General features: G+C 43.8%; 1 protein-coding gene across 1 annotated transcript in view; it reads left to right on the top strand.

Annotated features, from left to right (window-relative positions):
• The window catches only part of LOC146075480 (zinc metalloproteinase-disintegrin-like protein H3), a 76,892-nt gene that overhangs the window by 22,116 nt on the left and 32,074 nt on the right, over positions 1-22,702 (top strand). The window contains exons 4-8 of the mRNA XM_083184769.1: positions 3,151-3,229; positions 5,845-5,921; positions 16,333-16,510; positions 17,770-17,832; positions 20,457-20,528. Of these exons, the coding sequence (XP_083040895.1) occupies positions 3,151-3,229; positions 5,845-5,921; positions 16,333-16,510; positions 17,770-17,832; positions 20,457-20,528 (469 nt within the window). The remainder of the gene's footprint in view (positions 1-3,150; positions 3,230-5,844; positions 5,922-16,332; positions 16,511-17,769; positions 17,833-20,456; positions 20,529-22,702) is intronic.

Here is a 22,702-nt window from a genome sequence, read left to right as displayed (position 1 = left end):
GGGGGAGGGCATAGAGGAGGAAAGACAGAGCAGGAATAAGAAGACAGGATAGGCCCTGAGACCAGGGCCACAGTGTTTGTCACAGGGAAAAGGTGGTGACAAAACAAAGACCATTGGGGGGTGACCTCCAATGGGTCTCACACAACTTAAAGCAGTAAAATGACAAATAATAAAATTACCAACTTTGCTAAACAAGCGGATGAAGATTGCGGAATGTTGGGTGTCTCGTTTAGAGGCAGAGCCCCAAAACACCAAATAGGTATTACTTATAAACTTCTAGTAACTGTAAAATTAAACTTGCATCAACAGACATAGGAATAACAGTTAGGTGGTCTGGTGGGCAGCTCCCACCCCCAGGTGCAGAAAACTGCCCGGTCCATGGGGAAGGCAGCCAGCCCCAGTAAGACCACCAGAACAAGGTATAGGGGCAAACACCCCCCATTAAGTTTCATATGTGAACAGTTAGAGAGTCTTACGTTCAGGTCGGAGACACTTGCGCCAGTGCTGTAGCTTTGGTTTGCGGGATCTGGATGTCCCACTCTTCAAGCCGTTTCACTCCGGCCTTGAATGATGAAATTATGAACGTTGAAGAGTCATAGCGAACAATCAATTTGACCGGAAATCCCCACTTGTACTGGATATCATTGTCTCTGAGAGCGGTGGTAATTGGACGATATGAGCGTCTCTTATCCAGGGTGAATTGGGAGAAGTCGGGATATATTTGTATGCCTCCTAGGGTGTTGGAGGAGTCCGCGCTCCTAGCTGCTTTGAGGATATCTTCTTTCACGTGGAAAAAGTGGATTCTTAGGAGAACGTCTCGGGAAAAGGTGGTAGAGTAGCCACTTCGGGGTTTAGGCAAGCGATGGACACGATCGATGATCAGGTCTTGTGAGGATGCCGAGGGGAGGAGCTTCTGAAAGAGCTTGGTGACATAGTCTCTCAATTCTAAGGGTGCCACTGAGTCGGGGATCCCCCTTATCTTGAGGTTGTTCCTCCTTGACCTGTCCTCGATATCCGCTATCTTTTCACGTAGGGAGGCTACTTCATTTTGGGTCTCCGCGTGTGATGAGAGAAGGTCATTGTGCGATGTCACCAACTCCTGCATTTTCTCCTCGAGGTGATCAGTGCGGTTTGTGATGCTCCCAAGGTCAGCTCTGAGGGACTGGATAGATGAGTCCAGGCCTGTAAGGATATCTGTACGAAAAGCTGAAAACAATTTAAGCATCGTGTGGGTCGTCGGAGCTTGAGGGTCAATGTCCACGCCCAGGTCTGCCGGTGCAGCCGAGGTCGGGGAACTCAACATGGTTGTGGGAGTGGTGGAATGTGTGGAACCGCTCGAGGAGGAATTATGGTTCGGGGTCGTGTTTTTTGGGAGTTGTATGAGAGCAGGTATCCTAGAGGCCCTGCCCCCTTTCTTTGATGGCATTATAGGCGAGCTAAGTGGACAAGGCAAATTGTAAGGGTATAGGTCCCCAAAGTGGAGGAGCCTGGGGCTTGCCGGTGTAGTTGAAGTGTTATAGAGGATCCAGTAAGAATTTGGGGTTTAGTCTCTCATGGGGTATGAGATGTTGGTTATGGTGTGAGACCCATTTCGGTAGGTGGATTGGAGAGCCATTATATGAGGAGGACCACACAGCAGCTTGATCTCCTGCAGGATAGTAGCCCGGCCTGCGGTGCTGCCCATCCAGAGATAGTGGGCAATTACACTGGCGGAGAGGACGTCAGGCTGTGTGGATTCAGTGGGGAGGCACTGGTGTTGTTATGTGGGCTTTGAAGTTATATATATCTGTGGGCAGAGGGAGGGCTTCTCCAACCTGTCTGCTCCTGCTGTCTGCTAATGCACTCCACCAGCCACAGCATACACACAAGTTTAATGTTGGCAATAGACAGATATCAAGTGGGGTCTGGGATCCCCACCAAATACAGGGGCCACTGGTACCCAGACCTCAGTGCCCCTTTAGCTGGCTCCTGCGTGCAGTTTCTATAAGCTGCATGCAGGGCAGATCCAAGATGGCCGCCGAAGCAAGGGAAGGAGGGAGACACCCAGCGCTTCACGCTCCCCACGGGCTGGCCACAACCTCAGGTCAGGGGAGAATAGCTGGGATAGGGAGGGGGGGGTCACCGCTCACCTCACAGAGCCGAGCGGCACTCTCCAGAGTCCCGAAACTGCAGCGAACGGGTCCCGGAGCTCAGCCGCCGGGTGCGCGGCTGAGTCCCCGGCTTCACCCGAAGTGTAGGCCGCAACCCGCAGGTCAGGATTTTTCCTCCCCCGGCTCCGCAGCGCTGTCAGCTTCCGATCGGAGGGTCCCCACAGGGCAGGTGAATGTGCCTCCAAGGCGGAGGGGGCCTGGGGATGGAACAGGTGTGAGTTTTAGGGGATGTTTGGACGGAGCTCAGTAAAGGTGCGTCCTGTCTCTCTGAGCGCTAGGCCACTCCAGTATATGTGTTTTTAACCCCTTAATTCCACCGTTTCTTACCCATGTTGTGTGGCCCTGAGTTTCCTCACAATAAAAGAAAAACACAGGGGTCATTTTTAAATAAAGATTTATTGTTCAATATTGATTATTGACAATAGGTGTGCATTAAACTCTGCAACCGCTTTCTTCTTTTCTACCCCATTGTACCCAAAAGGTTGTTCTGATAGCACCCCCACCATATAAACAATAAGGTGAAACATATCCCAGTATAAGGGATTCAAGTAATCAATAAGAGTGCAGACTTATTCTCTCTCACCCCCTGACTATATGTCATTAAACCCATCGTCCTGGACAGCAGATGGGTTACATCACCTTCGTGGGTGGGTTGCCAGTTGGAGAGTTGTTCACCAGTGGCTGTTGGGTATGTGTGTGTGTTTATGATACCCTTGACCGTTCTTTAGTGCCACCACCACTTATAGTCAGATTTAATAGTCAACTTGTCAATCACTAAATTACTTTGAACTGTCAGCACTTGTGTCCGTGTCTTCTTTTAGTGGTTAAGGGATTAAAATGTTGAAGTTATTTTGAAGTGTCATGCATGAAAGGTACCTGTTGGTCAGTTTATAGTGCGGTTTTTAGTGACCCTGACCTATCGTGTGTGGTGAAAGGGTTTTTTGCTTTATGGGGAAAGCACTGCTCATTCTGATACTGTGCTCCTTTGTCTCTCCTGCAGGAATCTTATATCCAATGATTTCACAATGACCCTATACAAAGAGGACGGGACTCTGGAAATGACTAGACCGAAGGATCAGGTGCGGGTGGATTTTGTGATGTAATTTCTGAACGTTCTGTAGTTGTATCATAGAGGGAATATCAGAGACTCCAACCATTAGTTCTGCCTTCGTGGTCAAATGCCTGACTAGTGCCTTGATAGACTTTTCCCACTGATTTCTAATTGCTGAATGAAATTAAATTGTTTGTAATGATTGGCCAATGAGAAGATAATTTACACCAGCAAATTATCTTTGTTTTTGGGCTTTGGTTGCATTTCCCACATGCACTGAGCCCTGGATGCTGGGGCTTCAGTGAGGAGGGTAAGCTGGCGTAACCCTATAGAAGCCTATGGGCTTCTCTCCTCATCGTTGCTGTCAAAGGGATCTGATCGGATCAATCCCAGCATCCCTTGCAGACACCGCATCCTTCTGCACATCTGCAGATAGAGTTCCGGGTCATAAACCCGGAAATCCAGGAACAGGCCTCATAGAGCAGTTCTTATCGGGAGAACTGCCCTTTGCTTTACCATGTTCACACGTATTACAAGATTTTAATAATGTAAAGCATTTAAGATACAGTATTGGTGCTAAACTACCAAGCGTCCCTAATTCTCAGCGACTGAGCAATGCTTTACAGATTTCTTCCCAATAGTTAAGTTGCAGGGTTATTCAGAAAAATGAAATCTGTACATTTCCAGAGGAGAAAGTCTTAACAGAAGTCTCAAAACAAAAAGTTGATAAACCAGTGGGGCAAAATCATGCACGTGGGTCTCAAAAATCCAAAGGCTAAATATAGTATTAATTGCACTATTTTGGAAACTTCAGAGGAGGAAAGGGATCCAGGAGTCACTATTTCAGGGGAATTTTTAAGGCAGGTAAGCAATGAGGAAGGCAACTCAGATGTATGGTTGCTTATGGAGAGCAAATAGCAGCAGAAAATTATAATGACACTTTATATAGGTCATTGGTATGACATCATCTAGAATACTGTGCCCGGTTCTGGAGGCCATAATTAATTCATTAGAGACTGTACAAAGAAGGGCAACTAAAATGGTCCATTGCCTACATCAAGACTAAAAAACATTTCAATATTTATAGTTTGGAGAAGAGACGTGGGGACATGATAGAAACTTTGGTACTTGTGTATTATCTGGGCGCCCAAGATTTCCATCGTACAACAAAGTTTTCATTGCATGCGATCGCATTCGATGCGACCAAATAGGACCTGATTTTTAATTGTACAGGCACCCTGAATAGTGATTTTTATGTGAAATGCACCCCCATTGTTAACGCCACCCCCACTATCAACGGGCACCGGAACCATGGCGAGCGCAGCGAGCCCGCGAGGGGCGGCGGTATGCGTCCTCCGACCTTTTCATACCCCCACTATCCACGTCAGCGTGGAGTTGATTTTAGATACTGTGGGGAGCGCACGCGGATTACATGTGAAGTAATCCGCGTCCCCTCACGGGGCTCGCTGCACTCGCCACGCTTCGGGCTTGGTGGCTCGCTGCGCTCGCCACACTGAAATCAACTCCATGCCGACGTGGATAGTGCATTTAACATAATAATCACCCATCAGGGTGCCTGTACAATTTAATAACGCATTGCATCGCATGCCATTTGTAATGGCATGTGATGCGATATTTTATTGCACAGTGTGGGTCTGTGCGCCCGGAAATCGGGTCCCATCGCATACCTTAATTAGTGGTATGCGATGCGATGGGCGCCCAGATAATACACAAGTACAGAAACTTTTGAAATATATGAAGAGAAGTCTTAGAACATGAGGGCATGCAATGCAACTGGAGGGATATACAGATGGAGCACATCTCGTTCAGCACTGGGACTCGCCAGAATGCCCCCGCTGGTGAGCCGGCGCTCCATCTGACTGGGAGGCACGTCCCAGTTACCGTGCGGTCCGGGACACGAACCCTGCCTGTCTCTGCTTCATGGAGACGGGCTGGGTTAGAGGGGGGAGCACATCCCCCTTCTGGCGGGGGCTGGCAATCTGACCTCCAGCCCCTACAAAGATTAGGGTCAGGGGAAATTTGAGGAAAAATTACTTTACAGAAAGGGTAGTGGATAAGTAGAATAGCCTCCCATCAGAGGTGGTAAAGGCTAAGATAGTAGAGCAATTTAAACATGCTTGGGATAGACATAAGGACATCCCTACAAAGAAATAAGGATCAACTAGGGTTTGAGGTAACAATGTGGTTAAAAATGGGAAGACTAGATTGGCCGAATGGTTCTTATCTGCCATCATGTTCTCTGTTTCTATGTTTAGAGATTAAAGGGGGGCATTCAATCCCGGGCAAATGCTTTGCCAGGTGAAAAATCTGCAATTTTAATCCTATTCAATTCAACTGTCCATTTTTCACCTGGTTGAAAAATCCAGCATCGGTGAAAAACTGCCTGGATCGGTGAATTTGCTGCAAATCTATGTGGTTTTGTCAAATTCAGTGTATGTTGGATAGAGATACCTGTACATCTGCTCTGCAATATACTGGCAGTCATGATATGGATAAAAGACAGGGCAAATCTTGTTAAGCAGAGTTTAGAAAAATGTATTTTAAAAGTTACTAATGAATGCCTGTACCACAGAGCTTACAATCTGGTCTCTAAGGTGGAATACTTGTGTTTGCAATCTGCAGGACCACTGCTGTTACCAGGGACACGTGAAGCAGGACAGTGATTCCTCTCTCAGCATCTGTACATGTAAAGGGCTCAGGTAAGTTGTCAGAAAAATATTTGTACAAGAAATGTCATTTATAACTAGAGATGAGCGGGTCCGGATCTCCGGAATCCGCCAGATCCGAATATTGCGATCCGAGTCTGGATCCGAGCCGGCTCGGGAGTTCCTGCCTAAATTCCGGACCGAAAACGAGGCAAAACGTCATCATCGCGCTGTCGGATTCTTGCGGGATCTGGATTCTATATAAGACGCACGCGTGCCCCGCCATCTTTACTCCAGCATAGGAGAGGGAAGAGGGTGGTTGTGCTCTGTGCTGTATGCTGTGCTATAATAATATATTATTTTGCTGCTGCTCACTCGATTAGGGTCTGCAGGGGCTGCTGTACACAAGTCCAGTGTACAGGGGCTGCAGTGGCCAGTGTACAAGGGGCTGTACAGGGTCTGTGTCCAGTGTGACAGGGTCTGTGTCCAGTGTGACAGGGTCTGTGTCCAGTGTGACAGGGGCTGTGTCCAGTGTGACAGGGGCTGTGTCCAGTGTGACAGGGGCTGTGTCCAGTGTGACAGGGGCTGTGTCCAGTGTGACAGGGGCTGTGTCCAGTGTGACAGGGGCTGTGTCCAGTGTGACAGGGTCTGTGTCCAGTGTGACAGGGTCTGTGTCCAGTGTGACAGGGGCTGTGTCCAGTGTGACAGGGGCTGTGTCCAGTGTTCAGGAGCTGTGTACAGGAGCTGTGCCCAGTGTGACGGCTGTGTCCAGTGTACAGGAGCTGTGTCCAGGGGGGGTGTCCAGAGGCTGTGTCCATTGTCCAGGGTGACGGGCTGTGTCCAGTGTGACGGCTGTGTCCATTGTCCAGAGGCTGTGTCCATTGTCCAGAGGCTGTGTCCAGGGTGACGGGCTGTGTCCAGTGTGACGGCTGTGTCCAGTGTACAGGAGCTGTGTCCAGAGGCTGTGTCCATTGTCCAGGGACTGTGTACAGGGTGACGGGCTGTGTCCAGTGTATTAGCATCCCGCGTAACATGTTTCGGAGGTAACTCCTTCTTCAGACGTGGATGCTAATACGTTGAAGGCTCCGGTATTTAAACCCATTTCATCAATTCAAACGTCCCACACCTGTGGGGTACTTCCGCGTTTTTATCGTATTTGCGGAAGTGACGTTTTCTGATCTGTCCGTCTGGGAATAGTTTCCCCTTCACAGCGTCATCCATTCTAATCGCAGGACTTCCGGGTATCAGATGCCGGATATGACGTTTATGCGTGTCAAAACGCTTTTTCCTGCGTTCCACTGCTCCGTTTTGCGGAGCAGTCTGTGTTGGTACTTTATTCCTTTTAGATGTGGCTTTTATATTGGGGAAATATTCATGGTCGAAAACCGCTTTATGTTCTCTGTATGATGCCATGAAATAGATCGTTTTTTCTCTCCCTTCAAGATATATGAAACCGATTCCGCCATTTTGAAAGAGGGCATTCTTTTGCTTTTATGCAGCGGTTTTCCATACTCCTGGTGAAGGACCTAACAGATAGGATGCCACATCTAAAAACTAAGCCCTACTTTATATTCAGGCTGTGTCCATCCCTATATGTGGCATCCTCTTTTTCCGGATGGATTAACTAATAATAAAAACGATATATAAAAGAGACAATAAAGATAATATTAATAACATGGATAAGATAAGCACAAACTACAATACAAATCATTCTAAAAACCTTTTGAGTTCAAACTCTATATTTAACCCATTAGGGACTAAAGTGTCAAGTGCAAAGATCCAGCGCATCTCGCTTTGGGCCAGACGTTTTTCTGTATCTCTATCTTTCCAGCTGTTTTTTATGGTTTGAATCCCCAAAAATCTTTTTATGTGCTTTTCTTTGCTTGAATGTTTGGTTTTAAAGTGCTCCGAGACTGAATGACTTACAAGTCCTTTTCTAATATTGTAGATATGCTCGGCTAGTCTTACTTTTAGGCTTCTAGAAGTTTTGCCCACATATACATAGCCGCATTCACATTCAAGGAAATAAATTACGTTCCTTGAGTGACACGTAATGAAATCTTTGATTTTATAGTTTTTTCCTTTTATATTAAATTCTGTGCTCTTTCTTTCAATATTAGATTTTGTAGTTGTTTTGCACATTAGGCATTCTCCACATCTGTGGAAGCCTAAATTTCTTGTGCTTGGTGTTTTTTCTTGCAGGGCACTTTTAACCAATTTATTCTTCAAGGAGTTCGCTCTCCTATAAATTGGGCCAATTCAAAAGGCTCAAAAGAAACTGTGCGGACCCAGCCATCCTAAAAAAAGAATTGGGGGACATGAAAGGATGCTTCCAACAGAAAGGATACAATTAACAAAATTTAGATCAGGCCATTGTAGAACTGGAAAAAAGTAGAAAGAGACCACCTCCTTACAGAAAGGGAAAAAACTGGAAACAATAGTAAAAAACATGAGTGGTCCTTCATAAGCCAGTACGGGAGTCACTATAAAAAATTAGAACATGTGATATAGAAAAATTGGAACATACTAAGAGATGATCCCGTAATAGGTAACATCATACCCCCCAAACCCTCTTTTATTTATAGGAGAGCGAACTCCTTGAAGAATAAATTGGTTAAAAGTGCCCAGCAAGAAAAAACACCAAGCACAAGAAATTTAGGCTTCCACAGATGTGGAGAATGCCTAATGTGCAAAACAACTACAAAATCTAATATTGAAAGAAAGAGCACAGAATTTAATATAAAAGGAAAAAACTATAAAATCAAAGATTTCATTACGTGTCACTCAAGGAACGTAATTTATTTCCTTGAATGTGAATGCGGCTATGTATATGTGGGCAAAACTTCTAGAAGCCTAAAAGTAAGACTAGCCGAGCATATCTACAATATTAGAAAAGGACTTGTAAGTCATTCAGTCTCGGAGCACTTTAAAACCAAACATTCAAGCAAAGAAAAGCACATAAAAAGATTTTTGGGGATTCAAACCATAAAAAACAGCTGGAAAGATAGAGATACAGAAAAACGTCTGGCCCAAAGCGAGATGCGCTGGATCTTTGCACTTGACACTTTAGTCCCTAATGGGTTAAATATAGAGTTTGAACTCAAATGTTTTTTAGAATGATTTGTATTGTAGTTTGTGCTTATCTTATCCATGTTATTAATATTATCTTTATTGTCTCTTTTATATATCGTTTTTATTATTAGTTAATCCATCCGGAAAAAGAGGATGCCACATATAAGGATGGACACAGCCTGAATATAAAGTAGGGCTTAGTTTTTAGATGTGGCATCCTATCTGTTAGGTCCTTCACCAGGAGTATGGAAAACCGCTGCATAAAAGCAAAAGAATGCCCTCTTTCAAAATGGCGGAATCGGTTTCATATATCTTGAAGGGAGAGAAAAAACGATCTATTTCATGGCATCATACAGAGAACATAAAGCGGTTTTCGACCATGAATATTTCCCCAATATAAAAGCCACATCTAAAAGGAATAAAGTACCAACACAGACTGCTCCGCAAAACGGAGCAGTGGAACGCAGGAAAAAGCGTTTTGACACGCATAAACGTCATATCCGGCATCTGATACCCGGAAGTCCTGCGATTAGAATGGATGACGCTGTGAAGGGGAAACTATTCCCAGACGGACATATCAGAAAACGTCACTTCCGCAAATACGATAAAAACGCGGAAGTACCCCACAGGTGTGGGACGTTTGAATTGATGAAATGGGTTTAAATACCGGAGCCTTCAACGTATTAGCATCCACGTCTGAAGAAGGAGTTACCTCCGAAACATGTTACGCGGGATGCTAATACATTGACGGGAGACGATCCATCTGATACCGGTATTGATTAAGCCTGTGCGGTGGTGCACCCAGCTGCTTCCCCGGGATTACCATCTGCAAAGCACCAAGCCCACCGCACCCCCTTTGTTTGGTGAGATCAATACCTTATCTGTCCCCGTTTTTTGTGAAATACATTATATGTATATGTATTATATTGCATTTGCACTTTTGTCAAAATTGGCACTTGCAATTTTTACTGCTTTTTTAAACTGTTTTTGTTTTTATGTACAATAAAATTTCTGGTTATTATATTCCCTAAACGGGTCCAGATTTATTTAAGCATATCAGCTCAAATACCCTTGCGCCATTTCTCTGCAGACCTAAAGAAAAAAGTTTGGTACCGTGTTAGCCAGTTGATAAGAAAAGTTTTATTGTTCCTCAGTGAGAAAAACAAAATAGCAATCTAGCAAATATGATACCTTTTAATGGCTAACAAAAATAAATGTTGTTAAAATGCAAGCTTTCGAGACTTCTTAGGTCTCTTCCTCAGGCATGGTATAACAAGGTGTGTGAAGAACCACATATATATACACAGCAGAGTAGGAACAAGATGTGATAGATGGACATTCTTAAGATCAAAACAAAACAAAATAACAGAATGAGCTTGTAAATTGAGTCCTTAATTGGTTTGTAGATAAGTAGTGTGAAAGTTTTATTGTCTCTAAGTTGATGACAGACCAGAGTTAGAGCTCCGATGCCCTCACTCTCTCTGGGCCAGTGTCCTCAGATGTTGTAGTGGGCCATAAATCCCTCGGATAGATTCAGTCCTGTGTTAAGGGTGTCAAACGTTGTCATTAATTTGTATTCCCAGACCCTCCTGTCTCTTTGTGATTTGAAATTTCCTTTTAGTATAATCACTTTCATATGATCCTGATTGTGTCCTGGGCTGCAGAAATGTTTGGCCACAGGAAAGTGTGCCTTTTTTTCCTTTATTGTGTGGCGATGGGACCTCATCCTTGCCTTAACTTTTTGTCCTGTTTCTCCAACATACAGACCCCCAATAGGACATTTGGTGCACAGAATCAGGTACACTACATTGGTAGTAGAACATGTGAATGTCCCTGGGATCTTATAGTCCTGTTGTGTGTTGGGGATCCGTACACTGTCTGTAGTGAGGATATGGGCACAGGTTTTGCAGCTCCTTACATTGCAGGGATAGGTTCCTCTTTGTGTAATGGATGGCAGTGAACTTCGGATTATAATATTTTTCAGGTTTGCAGGTTGTCGGTAACATAGTAGTGGAGGGTCTGGGAATATTGTTTTCAGGCGGTCATCTTTGTGTATGATGTGATGTAGTTTTTTTGCAGTTTTTCTTAGCACCTCAAGCTGTGGGTTGTAGGTGACTACCAGAGGTACACGGTTGTTTCTTTCTCTTTCTTTATATTGGAGAAGTTGATTTCTGGGTATCCTGATGGCTCTGATAATCTGATCGTTGATTGATGTGGGATGATATCCCTGATCCAGGATACCCAGAAATCAACTTCTCCAATATAAAGAAAGAGAAAGAAACAACCGTGTACCTCTGGTAGTCACCTACAACCCACAGCTTGAGGTGCTAAGAAAAACTGCAAAAAAACTACATCACATCATACACAAAGATGACCGCCTGAAAACAATATTCCCAGACCCTCCACTACTATGTTACCGACAACCTGCAAACCTGAAAAATATTATAATCCGAAGTTCACTGCCATCCATTACACAAAGAGGAACCTATCCCTGCAATGTAAGGAGCTGCAAAACCTGTGCCCATATCCTCACTACAGACAGTGTACGGATCCCCAACACACAACAGGACTATAAGATCCCAGGGACATTCACATGTTCTACTACCAATGTAGTGTACCTGATTCTGTGCACCAAATGTCCTATTGGGGGTCTGTATGTTGGAGAAACAGGACAAAAAGTTAAGGCAAGGATGAGGTCCCATCGCCACACAATAAAGGAAAAAAAGGCACACTTTCCTGTGGCCAAACATTTCTGCAGCCCAGGACACAATCAGGATCATATGAAAGTGATTATACTAAAAGGAAATTTCAAATCACAAAGAGACAGGAGGGTCTGGGAATACAAATTAATGACAACGTTTGACACCCTTAACACAGGACTGAATCTATCCGAGGGATTTATGGCCCACTACAACATCTGAGGACACTGGCCCAGAGAGAGTGAGGGCATCGGAGCTCTAACTCTGGTCTGTCATCAACTTAGAGACAATAAAACTTTCACACTACTTATCTACAAACCAATTAAGGACTCAATTTACAAGCTCATTCTGTTATTTTGTTTTGTTTTGATCTTAAGAATGTCCATCTATCACATCTTGTTCCTACTCTGCTGTGTATATATATGTGGTTCTTCACACACCTTGTTATACCATGCCTGAGGAAGAGACCTAAGAAGTCTCGAAAGCTTGCATTTTAACAACATTTATTTTTGTTAGCCATTAAAAGGTATCATATTTGCTAGATTGCTATTTTGTTTTTCTCACTGAGGAACAATAAAACTTTTCTTCTGCAGACCTAAAAAACTCTTTTGGTCCACTACACAAGAGTCAGTGTTGCTCTTAAGATTGGTCAGCAGAGGGCAGCAGGGTTGGAGAGCTAAAATAGTGCGCAAACAGTGTCATCCAAAACCCACTTCAATAGGCTGTGTCCAGTGTAAAGTAAGAAAAACAAATAAAAGTAATAAATAAAATAAAAACACACTTTTGGAGGATGATGGAGGAGGAAATAGTGGGAGATCAGCAACCTGATAGAAGTGCTGAAGCTGCTACCACCAGTCATGACAAGGCCGATACCTCTTTATATTTTTTGCTCTTTGGAGCATTTCTCTTTTTTTGGGATAGTTTATTAAACTGCCACCCTGTCTGCCCCTGCAGTGCCGCTCTGCTTCCAAGATGTGCCAGGTTGGAAGTGTAAGGTCCACATGTATGTGATGCCCACTGCTGTCGCTTAGCTTAGTCATCCAGCTACCTCGGTATACCCTTTTGGCCCAACTACAGTAAATTAAAACAATTTTGTGAGCTGTGAAGCGATCAAAGTTGACTAGAAATGAGTGGAAACTAATGTTATTGAGGTTAATAATACTTTAGGGGCAAAAACAGGCCCAAATTCTGTTATTTTAGCCATTTTTAGCATTTTTTTCATAAAAATCCAGATCCAAAACCAAAAACCGAAAAAGTGGCCGCCGCACATCTCTATTTATAACCATGCTTACCACGCAGTCTTTATTTAGCTCCCTCCGCTTCCTTTGCAATTACACATAATTATCTTTAATTACAACAAATATTGGTGTTCTGATCATTTGTTTTCTGTTCGTATATTATGTTTAGATAGACCTGACCACCTCACAGTGTAACGCTTCTATGTTCCGAATCACTGGATTAGTTTATTACACAACCCTGTGATGTCAGACAGTAGCCAGTCCTCAGACACACCTGTGTACTATTGTATGTTACTGTGTCAGACAGCAGCCAGTCCTCAGGCATTCATTGTACTATTGTATGTTACTGTGTCAGACAGCAGCCAGTCCTCAGGCATTCATTGTACTATTGTATGTTACTGTGTCAGACAGCAGCCAGTCCTCAGACACACCTGTGTACTATTGTATGTTACTGTGTCAGACAGCAGCCAGTCCTCGGGCACACCTGTGTACTATTGTATGTTACTGTGCCAGACAGCAGCCAGTCCTCGGGCACACCTGTGTACTATTGTATGTTACTGTGTCAGACAGCAGACAGCCCTCAGGCATGCATTGTACTATTGTATGTTACTGTGTCAGAAAGCAGCCAGTCCTCAGGCACACCTGTGTACTATTGTATGTTACTGTGCCAGACAGCAGCTAGTCCTCAGGCATTCATTGTACTATTGTATGTTACTGTGTCAGACAGCAGCCAGTCCTCAGGCATTCATTGTACTATTGTATGTTACTGTGTCAGACAGCAGCCAGTCCTCAGACACACCTGTGTACTATTGTATGTTACTGTGTCAGACAGCAGCCAGTCCTCGGGCACACCTGTGTACTATTGTATGTTACTGTGCCAGACAGCAGCCAGTCCTCGGGCATTCATTGTACTATTGTATGTTACTGTGTCAGACAGCAGCCAGTCCTCAGGCATTCATTGTACTATTGTATGTTACTGTGTAAGACAGCAGACAGTCCTCAGACACACCTGTGTACTATTGTATGTTACTGTGTCAGACAGCAGCCAGTCCTCAGGCATTCATTGTACTATTGTATGTTACTGTGTCAGACAGCAGCCAGTCCTCAGGCATTCATTGTACTATTGTATGTTACTGTGTCAGACAGCAGCCAGTCCTCAGACACACCTGTGTACTATTGTATGTTACTGTGTCAGACAGCAGCCAGTCCTCGGGCACACCTGTGTACTATTGTATGTTACTGTGCCAGACAGCAGCCAGTCCTCGGGCACACCTGTGTACTATTGTATGTTACTGTGTCAGACAGCAGACAGCCCTCAGGCATGCATTGTACTATTGTATGTTACGGTGTCAGAAAGCAGCCAGTCCTCAGGCACACCTGTGTACTATTGTATGTTACTGTGCCAGACAGCAGCTAGTCCTCAGGCATTCATTGTACTATTGTATGTTACTGTGTCAGACAGCAGCCAGTCCTCAGGCATTCATTGTACTATTGTATGTTACTGTGTCAGACAGCAGCCAGTCCTCAGACACACCTGTGTACTATTGTATGTTACTGTGTCAGACAGCAGCCAGTCCTCGGGCACACCTGTGTACTATTGTATGTTACTGTGCCAGACAGCAGCCAGTCCTCGGGCATTCATTGTACTATTGTATGTTACTGTGTCAGACAGCAGCCAGTCCTCGGGCACACCTGTGTACTATTGTATGTTACTGTGTCAGACAGCAGACAGCCCTCAGGCATGCATTGTACTATTGTATGTTACTGTGTCAGAAAGCAGCCAGTCCTCAGACACACCTGTGTACTATTGTATGTTACTGTGCCAGACAGCAGCTAGTCCTCAGGCATTCATTGTACTATTGTATGTTACTGTGTCAGACCGCAGCCAGTCCTCAGGCACACCTGTGTACTATTGTATGTTACTGTGTAAGACAGCAGACAGTCCTCAGGCATGCATGTGTACTATTGTATGTTACTGTGTCAGACAGCAGACAGCCCTCAGGCATGCATTGTACTATTGTATGTTACTGTGTCAGACCGCAGCCAGTCCTCAGGCACACCTGTGTACTATTGTATGTTACTGTGTCAGACAGCAGCCAGTCCTCAGGCACACCTGTGTACTATTGTATGTTACGGTGTCAGACAGCAGACAGCCCTCAGGCATGCATTGTACTATTGTATGTTACTGTGTCAGAAAGCAGCCAGTCCTCAGACAGACCTGTGTACTATTGTATGTTACTGTGTAAGACAGCAGACAGTCCTCAGGCACACCTGTGTACTATTGTATGTTACGGTGTCAGACAGCAGACAGTCCTCTGGCATGCATGTGTACAATTACATCTTATGGTGTCAGACAGCCAATCCCCCAGGCATGCGTGAAGGGCCTGATTAAGGGTTCCAGATGCCCTAGGCTAATACAGAAGTGGTCGCACCCCACTTTCCCACAACTTTTTTTCCCCCGATAATTATATACAGTTCCCAGGAGAGATCTTAGGAGACCTTGCTTGGCCCCCAACTCCATCAGCACCAGAAATCACTCCCATCCAAGCGCAATCTATTGTGCCGGTGCTGCGCCCCCCAGGACCTAACACTCCAGGCTGCTGTCTAATCAACCTATTGGTTAATCAGGCCCTGCATGCATATGTACTGTTATGTTACATACACACACACACACATCACTCATGCGATGCAGTAGTGATGTGTGCTGACCAGTGTTCTCTGCTGAGAACGCTGGTCATCTGACTAGATGTTTACTGCATGGTGACACGCTGTCATTATGGGCTAGACACACAGGGCAATGTGTGCTTAATTTCTAAGCAATCTATTCAGATCCCTGTGTTGGATGTTTTTGATTACAATGGGCCAGATGTAATAAGCCTTCAAAAGTGATAAAGTGGAGAGTGACAATCGGCTCATAACTGACTTGTTATGTTTTTGAAAAAGGACAGCTAGGATTTGGTTGGTGGTTTATCCCTCTCCATTTACCACTTTTCAAAGGCTTAGTGCATCTGCCCCTGTATTTGAAAAATGAGTTAGGAGCTGGTTGATCTGGAAAACATGCACTGTAGGGTTCCATAATCACTGGGTATGAAAGAACACAGTTTTATTACAATAGTGAAAGGTATTGTATGAGGTGAAACGCAATCTTCTTTATCTATGGGGGTAAAGTCAAATACTTTTTTTTTTTTTTTTGGTGGGGGGGGGGGGGGTGTTTCCTGTGTGCCATCTCACAAATAGTATTTTCAATAAAATATCTGTTCTTTACCCCTGTTCCGCTCCGCTCCTACCATCGGATGGTGACTGCAGGGATACGCTCACACAGGCTGCAAAGCATTACCTCAGCCATCATATGGAACTGTACTCCAGTGATACATACATTTAAGGTCCTTTTTAGAACCCCTCAGATGGGGCCTCTATAGCCACAGTTGTGTTATAGCCGTGGTCTTTGTTTTGCAGTGGTCTCATCCGTATTCGAAACCGACGATTCTTGATTGAGCCATTGAATGGAACGGATGCTGGGGAACATGCAGTGTTTGATGCCAAGGAAGAGATCCCTAAAACCTGCGGTGTGACTAATACCACGTGGGTGGAGGGCAAGACGTCCAAATCCTCTCGATCTGGCAACAATGCTGAGGTGAGGCAGTGGAATACACCCTTTTTATCTGGCATTTAGTTAAAAAGTGAGACACTAGCTTGGCTACAATTTCCACGCAATGCAAGTACATTGCTAGCAAATCCTCCTTTCCTTTTCTTTTCGTTGAGAGTGGCATGAACAAGACTGTCGGGGGAAGGAGGAGTTATTGCCCATAGCAACCAGTTTGTTGCGATCATTTATTTAGTACAGCGCTTCTCTCTGTGGGCCAGATTCTCTAAGCTTCAAAAGTGATAAAATGGAGAGTGATAAACAGCCAGCCAATCAGCCGGGTGACCGACGGCCACCCGCTATTTTCCCTCGTGGGGGTCCACGACCCCTATAGAGGGAGATTAGAATAGGTGGCTCGCGTAGCGAGCCACCGTGCCCGCAAGGGGCTTTTTTTGCACTCGCCATGCTGTCTGACTCCGGGCAGTCGGGATCCCAACATCGGGATAATGACTGTCGGGATCCCAACTGTTGGAGTCCCATACCACACCCTTCTGGAAAGCTCTGTTATTGCTACATGGTTGTCCTGCCATTTCTATTGCTAGTAATCTGTATGCAAATGGTTAAACACTGGAACCCAGTGCTTGCAATACCTGAATGTAATAACAACATGTATATTTACTTGTGGTTTGTGGTGAGTACAATGTCTGTGTAACTTGCATAAATTATACAGTTTTACATAAATTCATGTCGCTATTCTCATACACAGTATAACTGTATTTGCCTTACAGAAGGGGCACAGAGTATGTACACGTTTGATTGGGATGCACTCCTGTTCCACAATAAATAAAATGAAATTGTACCTATATATAGGTGTATATTTTATTAATTCTCGTTTTTTTATATTATTGAGTTTTTTATTAAACTTTTATAAACTAGCAGGTCATCATTCTGTGTTGGTGCTGTATGTTACACAAAAATATATTAATATGAGACCTTAAAGGTAAGTAGCGAAAGTATTAAAAAAAGAGTATAGATATAAAGAGAAAAAGAAATATTAAAGATTACAAATCACTCTGTGATTTGTAAGCACATATAAGGCTAGATGTATCAAGATTAAAATAGTGATAAAGTGGAGAGTGGTAAACAACCAGTCAATCAGCTCCTACCTGTCATTTTTTCAAACACAGCCTGTAACATGGCAGTTTATTACTCTCCATTGTATTCCTTTTTGGTGTTGAGTTCTGATTATCCTATTAGGCTGTGGTTTTATGTTACTTTACCTTACTTAAGACTATTTAAATTCATTCCAGAAAACGGCATTTCTGAAATCCCTGAAGTTTGTACAGCTGTACATTGTGACAGATAAAACTATGGTAAGTATAACATACAAGTGCATGTATTTGTAGTATGACTGGTGCTGACGCTTTTTGGTTCAGAAAGTGTTAACAATATATAAGTACGACCCCTACAAAGTATCATAGTAATAAGAACTGTTATACATTTACAAGTTCGAGAACTCCTAACTGATTATCAGAAAAGATTAAAATATACTCTGAAATGTCATTTGGTTTTTTAATAATGTATTTGATTGTAAAGTGATAATGGGCCAGATTCTCTAAGCTTCAAAAGTGATAAAATGGAGAGTGATAACAAACCAACCAATCAGCTCCTACCTCACATTTTTCAAACACAGTCTGTGACATGGCAGGTAGGAGCTGATTGGCTGGCTGTTTATCACTCTCAATTTTATCACTTTCGAAGTTTAGAGAATCTGGCCCAATCTGAGGTACAGTGGTTCCAGATTAAAGTAAAGAAACGAAAGCTGGGTACCTGCTATACGATGTGCAAACTGTATGCTATCGCGAATGATTTCCCTTGAACTCCCAGTCAAACTACAGTATACAGTGTGCACACCAAGCCACCAATGAGCTATCATCTGTGGCCAGGCCCAGGAGGATGCTATTGTTGATGAGATCCTCAGATTGAGTTGCATGTAAGGACAGCATTGTCACAAATCTGCCGGACCATGCGCAATGTGAATGATTTATCATTACAAATCACCTTGCAATAATAAATTGTCTAATATTGCTTACTGCTAAATCTTTATCAAATGGGCAAAACCATGTGCACTGCAGGTGGGGCAGATGTAACATGAGCAGAGAGAGTTAGATTTGGGTGGGGTGTGTTCAAACTGAAATCTAATTTGCAGTGTAAAAGCAAAGCATCCATTAATTATCCTGCACAGAAACAAAATAACGTGCCCGAATCTAACTCTCTGCACATGTTACATCCGCCCCACCTGCAGTGCAGCATTCTTTTGCCCATTTGAGATTTTGTATCTGTAGTCCGGTCTGAATCGGGCGCAGTGTGTTTACCGCTTAAGGGGGTGATTTCTGCTTGGATTGGAGGGGCCGAATTCAGACCCATTCCGATGGTGGAGGGTCTGCACATGCGCACATATGCAGATTCCCTGTGCGAATGTCTTTAGCGAGGCACAGGCATTCACACGGGTATGGGGAGGGATAGCGGCGGAAATAAGTCAGCTGACTTTTATTTCCAAAGAGGAGAGAAATCATTCAATGGTGTTTGGCCACATCCCTCACATGTTATTGAGGGGATGCGGGGGGGAAGAGGGAGGGGGGTGTTGGGCGTTCAGTGTTTAGCCGCTTGCTAAGCAGTGAAAGAATGCTGCTTAGCGAGCGATCCTGAATGAGGCTTTTAATCTTGAAGATCAGAAAATTATAATTGCAAAAAAAGGGGCAGTAACTATGAAATAATGGGGCAGATGTATTAAGCCTTAACAAGAGATAAATTCAAGGGTGATAAGGAGAGATGAACGTCCAGCCATTCAGCTCCTTACTGACTTTTTTCAAACACAGCCTGTAACATGGCAGTTAGCAGGTGATTGGCTGGACATTTATCTCTCCTTATCACCCTTGCATTTATCCCTTGTTAAGGCTTAATACATCTGCCCCAATATCCCTTCCTGAGATTGAAAGTGTCAAAAAAATAAATAAATAAAGGAATCTGATGGCAGATCAGAATTACTTGGCCCATCTAGTCCAATCACATGCACACCCACTCACAGGCTAGGGTCAATTTTTGTCAGGGACCACTTAACCTAACATTATGTTTTAGGAGTGTAGGACAAAACCGGAGAACCCGGAGGAAATCCACCCAAGTACGGGGAGAATATACAAACTCTGCACAGTTAGAGGCAAGGTGGCAATGAAGCCCATGACCTCAGTGCTTTGAAGCAGTAATGCTAACCATTACACCATTTTGTATTGCGCTAATTCCCAGAAAATAAATTCTTATATATAATGATAAATGTTTGTCATAATACATATACAAGGAAAGTAGCAGTAGTTCAGTATTGATGATCCAGTAAAATTTTGGCAAAATATTACCATGTCAGTCACACACGCGGCACACACTCCCATTGGGAGGCATTGAGACTGTCATACTGGACTGCAATAAGCAGAGAGCGTGCTTACTATAGGAACACTAACATTATGCTGGCCACACATTAGACCAACTTTACTCCAATCATCCTAGTTGTTGGATGGAATAAAAATCTGGTACTGGATGGCAGCAAAGGACAATCAGTAGTGTGCTCACAAACCCAGGAAAATGGACAAAAACATTCTGCCAAATTGTTTAAATCAAACAGGTTCAACTACAGTACCATGTCTGAGCGACAGTTTTTGTCATTTTCCAGATTTTGGGAGCAAAGTTCTGAAGTAAATATTACATTTGCTCCCATTCAGCACCATATATTTATTCCATCCAAGCAACTAGTTGGATGGTTGGAGGAAAGTTGGTCTAATGTGTGGCCAGCAGCCTTTCGCACAGACCTAGCCAGCTGCAGACTATGCAGTTTATAAATGTAATGACCTATATAGGGTTAAACTGCTCCTTAGGCAACAGTGAGTGGCGCAAAGTAATGTATATGAGCATTAACATTAATGTGATTTCCTTCTTTTATTCTCCTTAGTTTGTCAAGTATAATCGGAGCACAGAAGTCATTAAACAGAGAATAGTTGAGATGATTAATTATGTGAACGAGGTAAGCGAACACACAAACTTGGTATCTGGTTTCAGAATATTTTTACATTGTGGGTGACTTTTTTTCAGCTGTATTTAGTAGGATATTAATACTGGATAGCCATTAGAAATTCTAATTGGACAATGGGCCTGATTCTGGTTCACTCGCAAAAACAAATTCTCTCTCAAATGGACAAAACCATGTGCACTACAGGTGGGGCAGATGTAACATGTGCAGAGAGAGAGAGATTTTGTTGTTGTTTTGTTTATGTGCAGAGTAAATACTGACTGCTTTATTTTTACACTGCAATATAGATTTCAGTTTGAAGTACACACCCCACCCAAATCTAACTCTCTCTGCACACGTTACATCTGCCCCACCTGCAGTGCACATGGTTTTGGCCATTAAAGAGAGAATTTGCTTTTGCGAGTGAAGCAGAACCAGGCCCTATGAGTATGTTTGGACTGTGCCCTGCAGGGAACCTTATGAGGGAACCTTATGAGGATGGATGAGATCCAGCTGATCTGTCTGAGTCCTGAATAACTGGATCTCCTCCTGTCTGACCAGACATATGCATTGCCAACCACAGCAGCTACTGTTGCAGTAATTTTGCATATGTAGCTGACCCCAGTATGTCAGAACTGTGCTTATACCCCCAAATGTACAATGTATGATTTGTTGTACTGCCCAGTTATTGTTTTATACAAGATTAAGTATTTTTTTTTTTAACGAGACCGATGGATATATTTAAAATACAAAAATGTTTATTATTTTATGATCAATAATTATCATTATGAAGATTATTATTGTCAAGAAAGCTAAATATATGGGGTTGTTACTATGGAGCTGATGAGTTAATGGGTTTGAGTAGACGTTAATTACAGATGAGGGAATGATATTGTAATGATAGTCAGTAAATGTATTGTATGGTGGACCCAATTCTCTATGTTAGGACAACAACCAATGCTTGCTGTATTATATGGTGGTATTATTGCTCTGTTTTACATGCCAGTCACTGATGTTGTGTTGTCGGGTGCTCACTATGCGGCTCATTGCTTTATATGGTATTGTGGTGATCTTTGTGTTATTATTAAGCCTAGGATTCTTACGTTCTAACCTATACTAATCCTTTCCCATTACATTCAATTTAATTTCATTTTATGTACCAGGGAATAACATACTTAATTTATATAGAACCTAAAATGACCTAATCTGGATGTTGGTTCCTAAAATGACCTACTGTATTTTGACCTTTGGAAACTAGAAAGACCTAGGGGTCCTAGACCTAGTTGATTGGCTGTCGGGCCTCGAGCCCCGATTTACTTAAAAGTTGACGCAATATTTTTAATGGACACCAGTGTCCGGAGGTGAAGGAGAAGCCTGCGCTTTGGGAGCAGTGTGACCAGAAAAACAAGGCAGTAAGTGAGGGGGGCTCAGACTAGAAGTAAGTCCTGGGCCCCAAAATTTGTAGTGGCAGCCATGCTGCATATGTAATGAGATTGGCAGCTCCAGAGGTTCACGGGTGCGAGCATTTGAACACACCTGTGATCCATTCACTTCTATGGGAAAGCTGATGCTGCAAATGGATAACCACCTCATGCCGCATGATGCTCCCACAATGCTGCAAGGCAGTAGCAGGACCCATCTGCAGTGGCATCACAAGGGGGCTGCGGGCTGTAACCGGGTCAGTGGGTGACACCCAAGTGCAGGTACTTTCTCAGTGACTGTTCCTAAGTTCTGCGCTGTATCATTATGTGCAGAATCGGCTTCTGTCAGTGTAGGACCAGGCCATTTTTGGGGACATCTGCATCTCCTGCCCCCCCCCCCCCCCCCCACCCCCCGTCGGGACTGTCATAAACTGGGGTCTTGATGCTCGATGAAAACCTGCTGAGAAATTACACCCCTGTACATGGGAGCCACACCAGATGTGGAAGGTGTTGTGACGCCACTACACATTTGAAATAAAGGCAGTGTTTCATAATGATATAATTATGGTATGGGTACTTGTGAGTTATCCGGGCTGCCGATTTTTTTCATCGCGCCCGAAATCGTGGGCATCGCGTCGGTCGTGGCCGTTTTAAGGAGCCGCGACGCGATGCCCACGATTTCCCATAGACAGTAATGTTAAAAGACACGATGGACCCGATTTCCGACCCGATTTCCCATTGACAGTAATGTTAAAAGACGCGATGGAC

Source organism: Crinia signifera, chromosome 4, assembly GCF_055691185.1.
Source record: "Crinia signifera chromosome 4, ASM5569118v1, whole genome shotgun sequence".
In the NCBI taxonomy this organism is placed as follows: Eukaryota; Metazoa; Chordata; class Amphibia; order Anura; family Myobatrachidae; genus Crinia; species Crinia signifera.
This window is presented reverse-complemented; position numbering and strand designations above follow the sequence as displayed.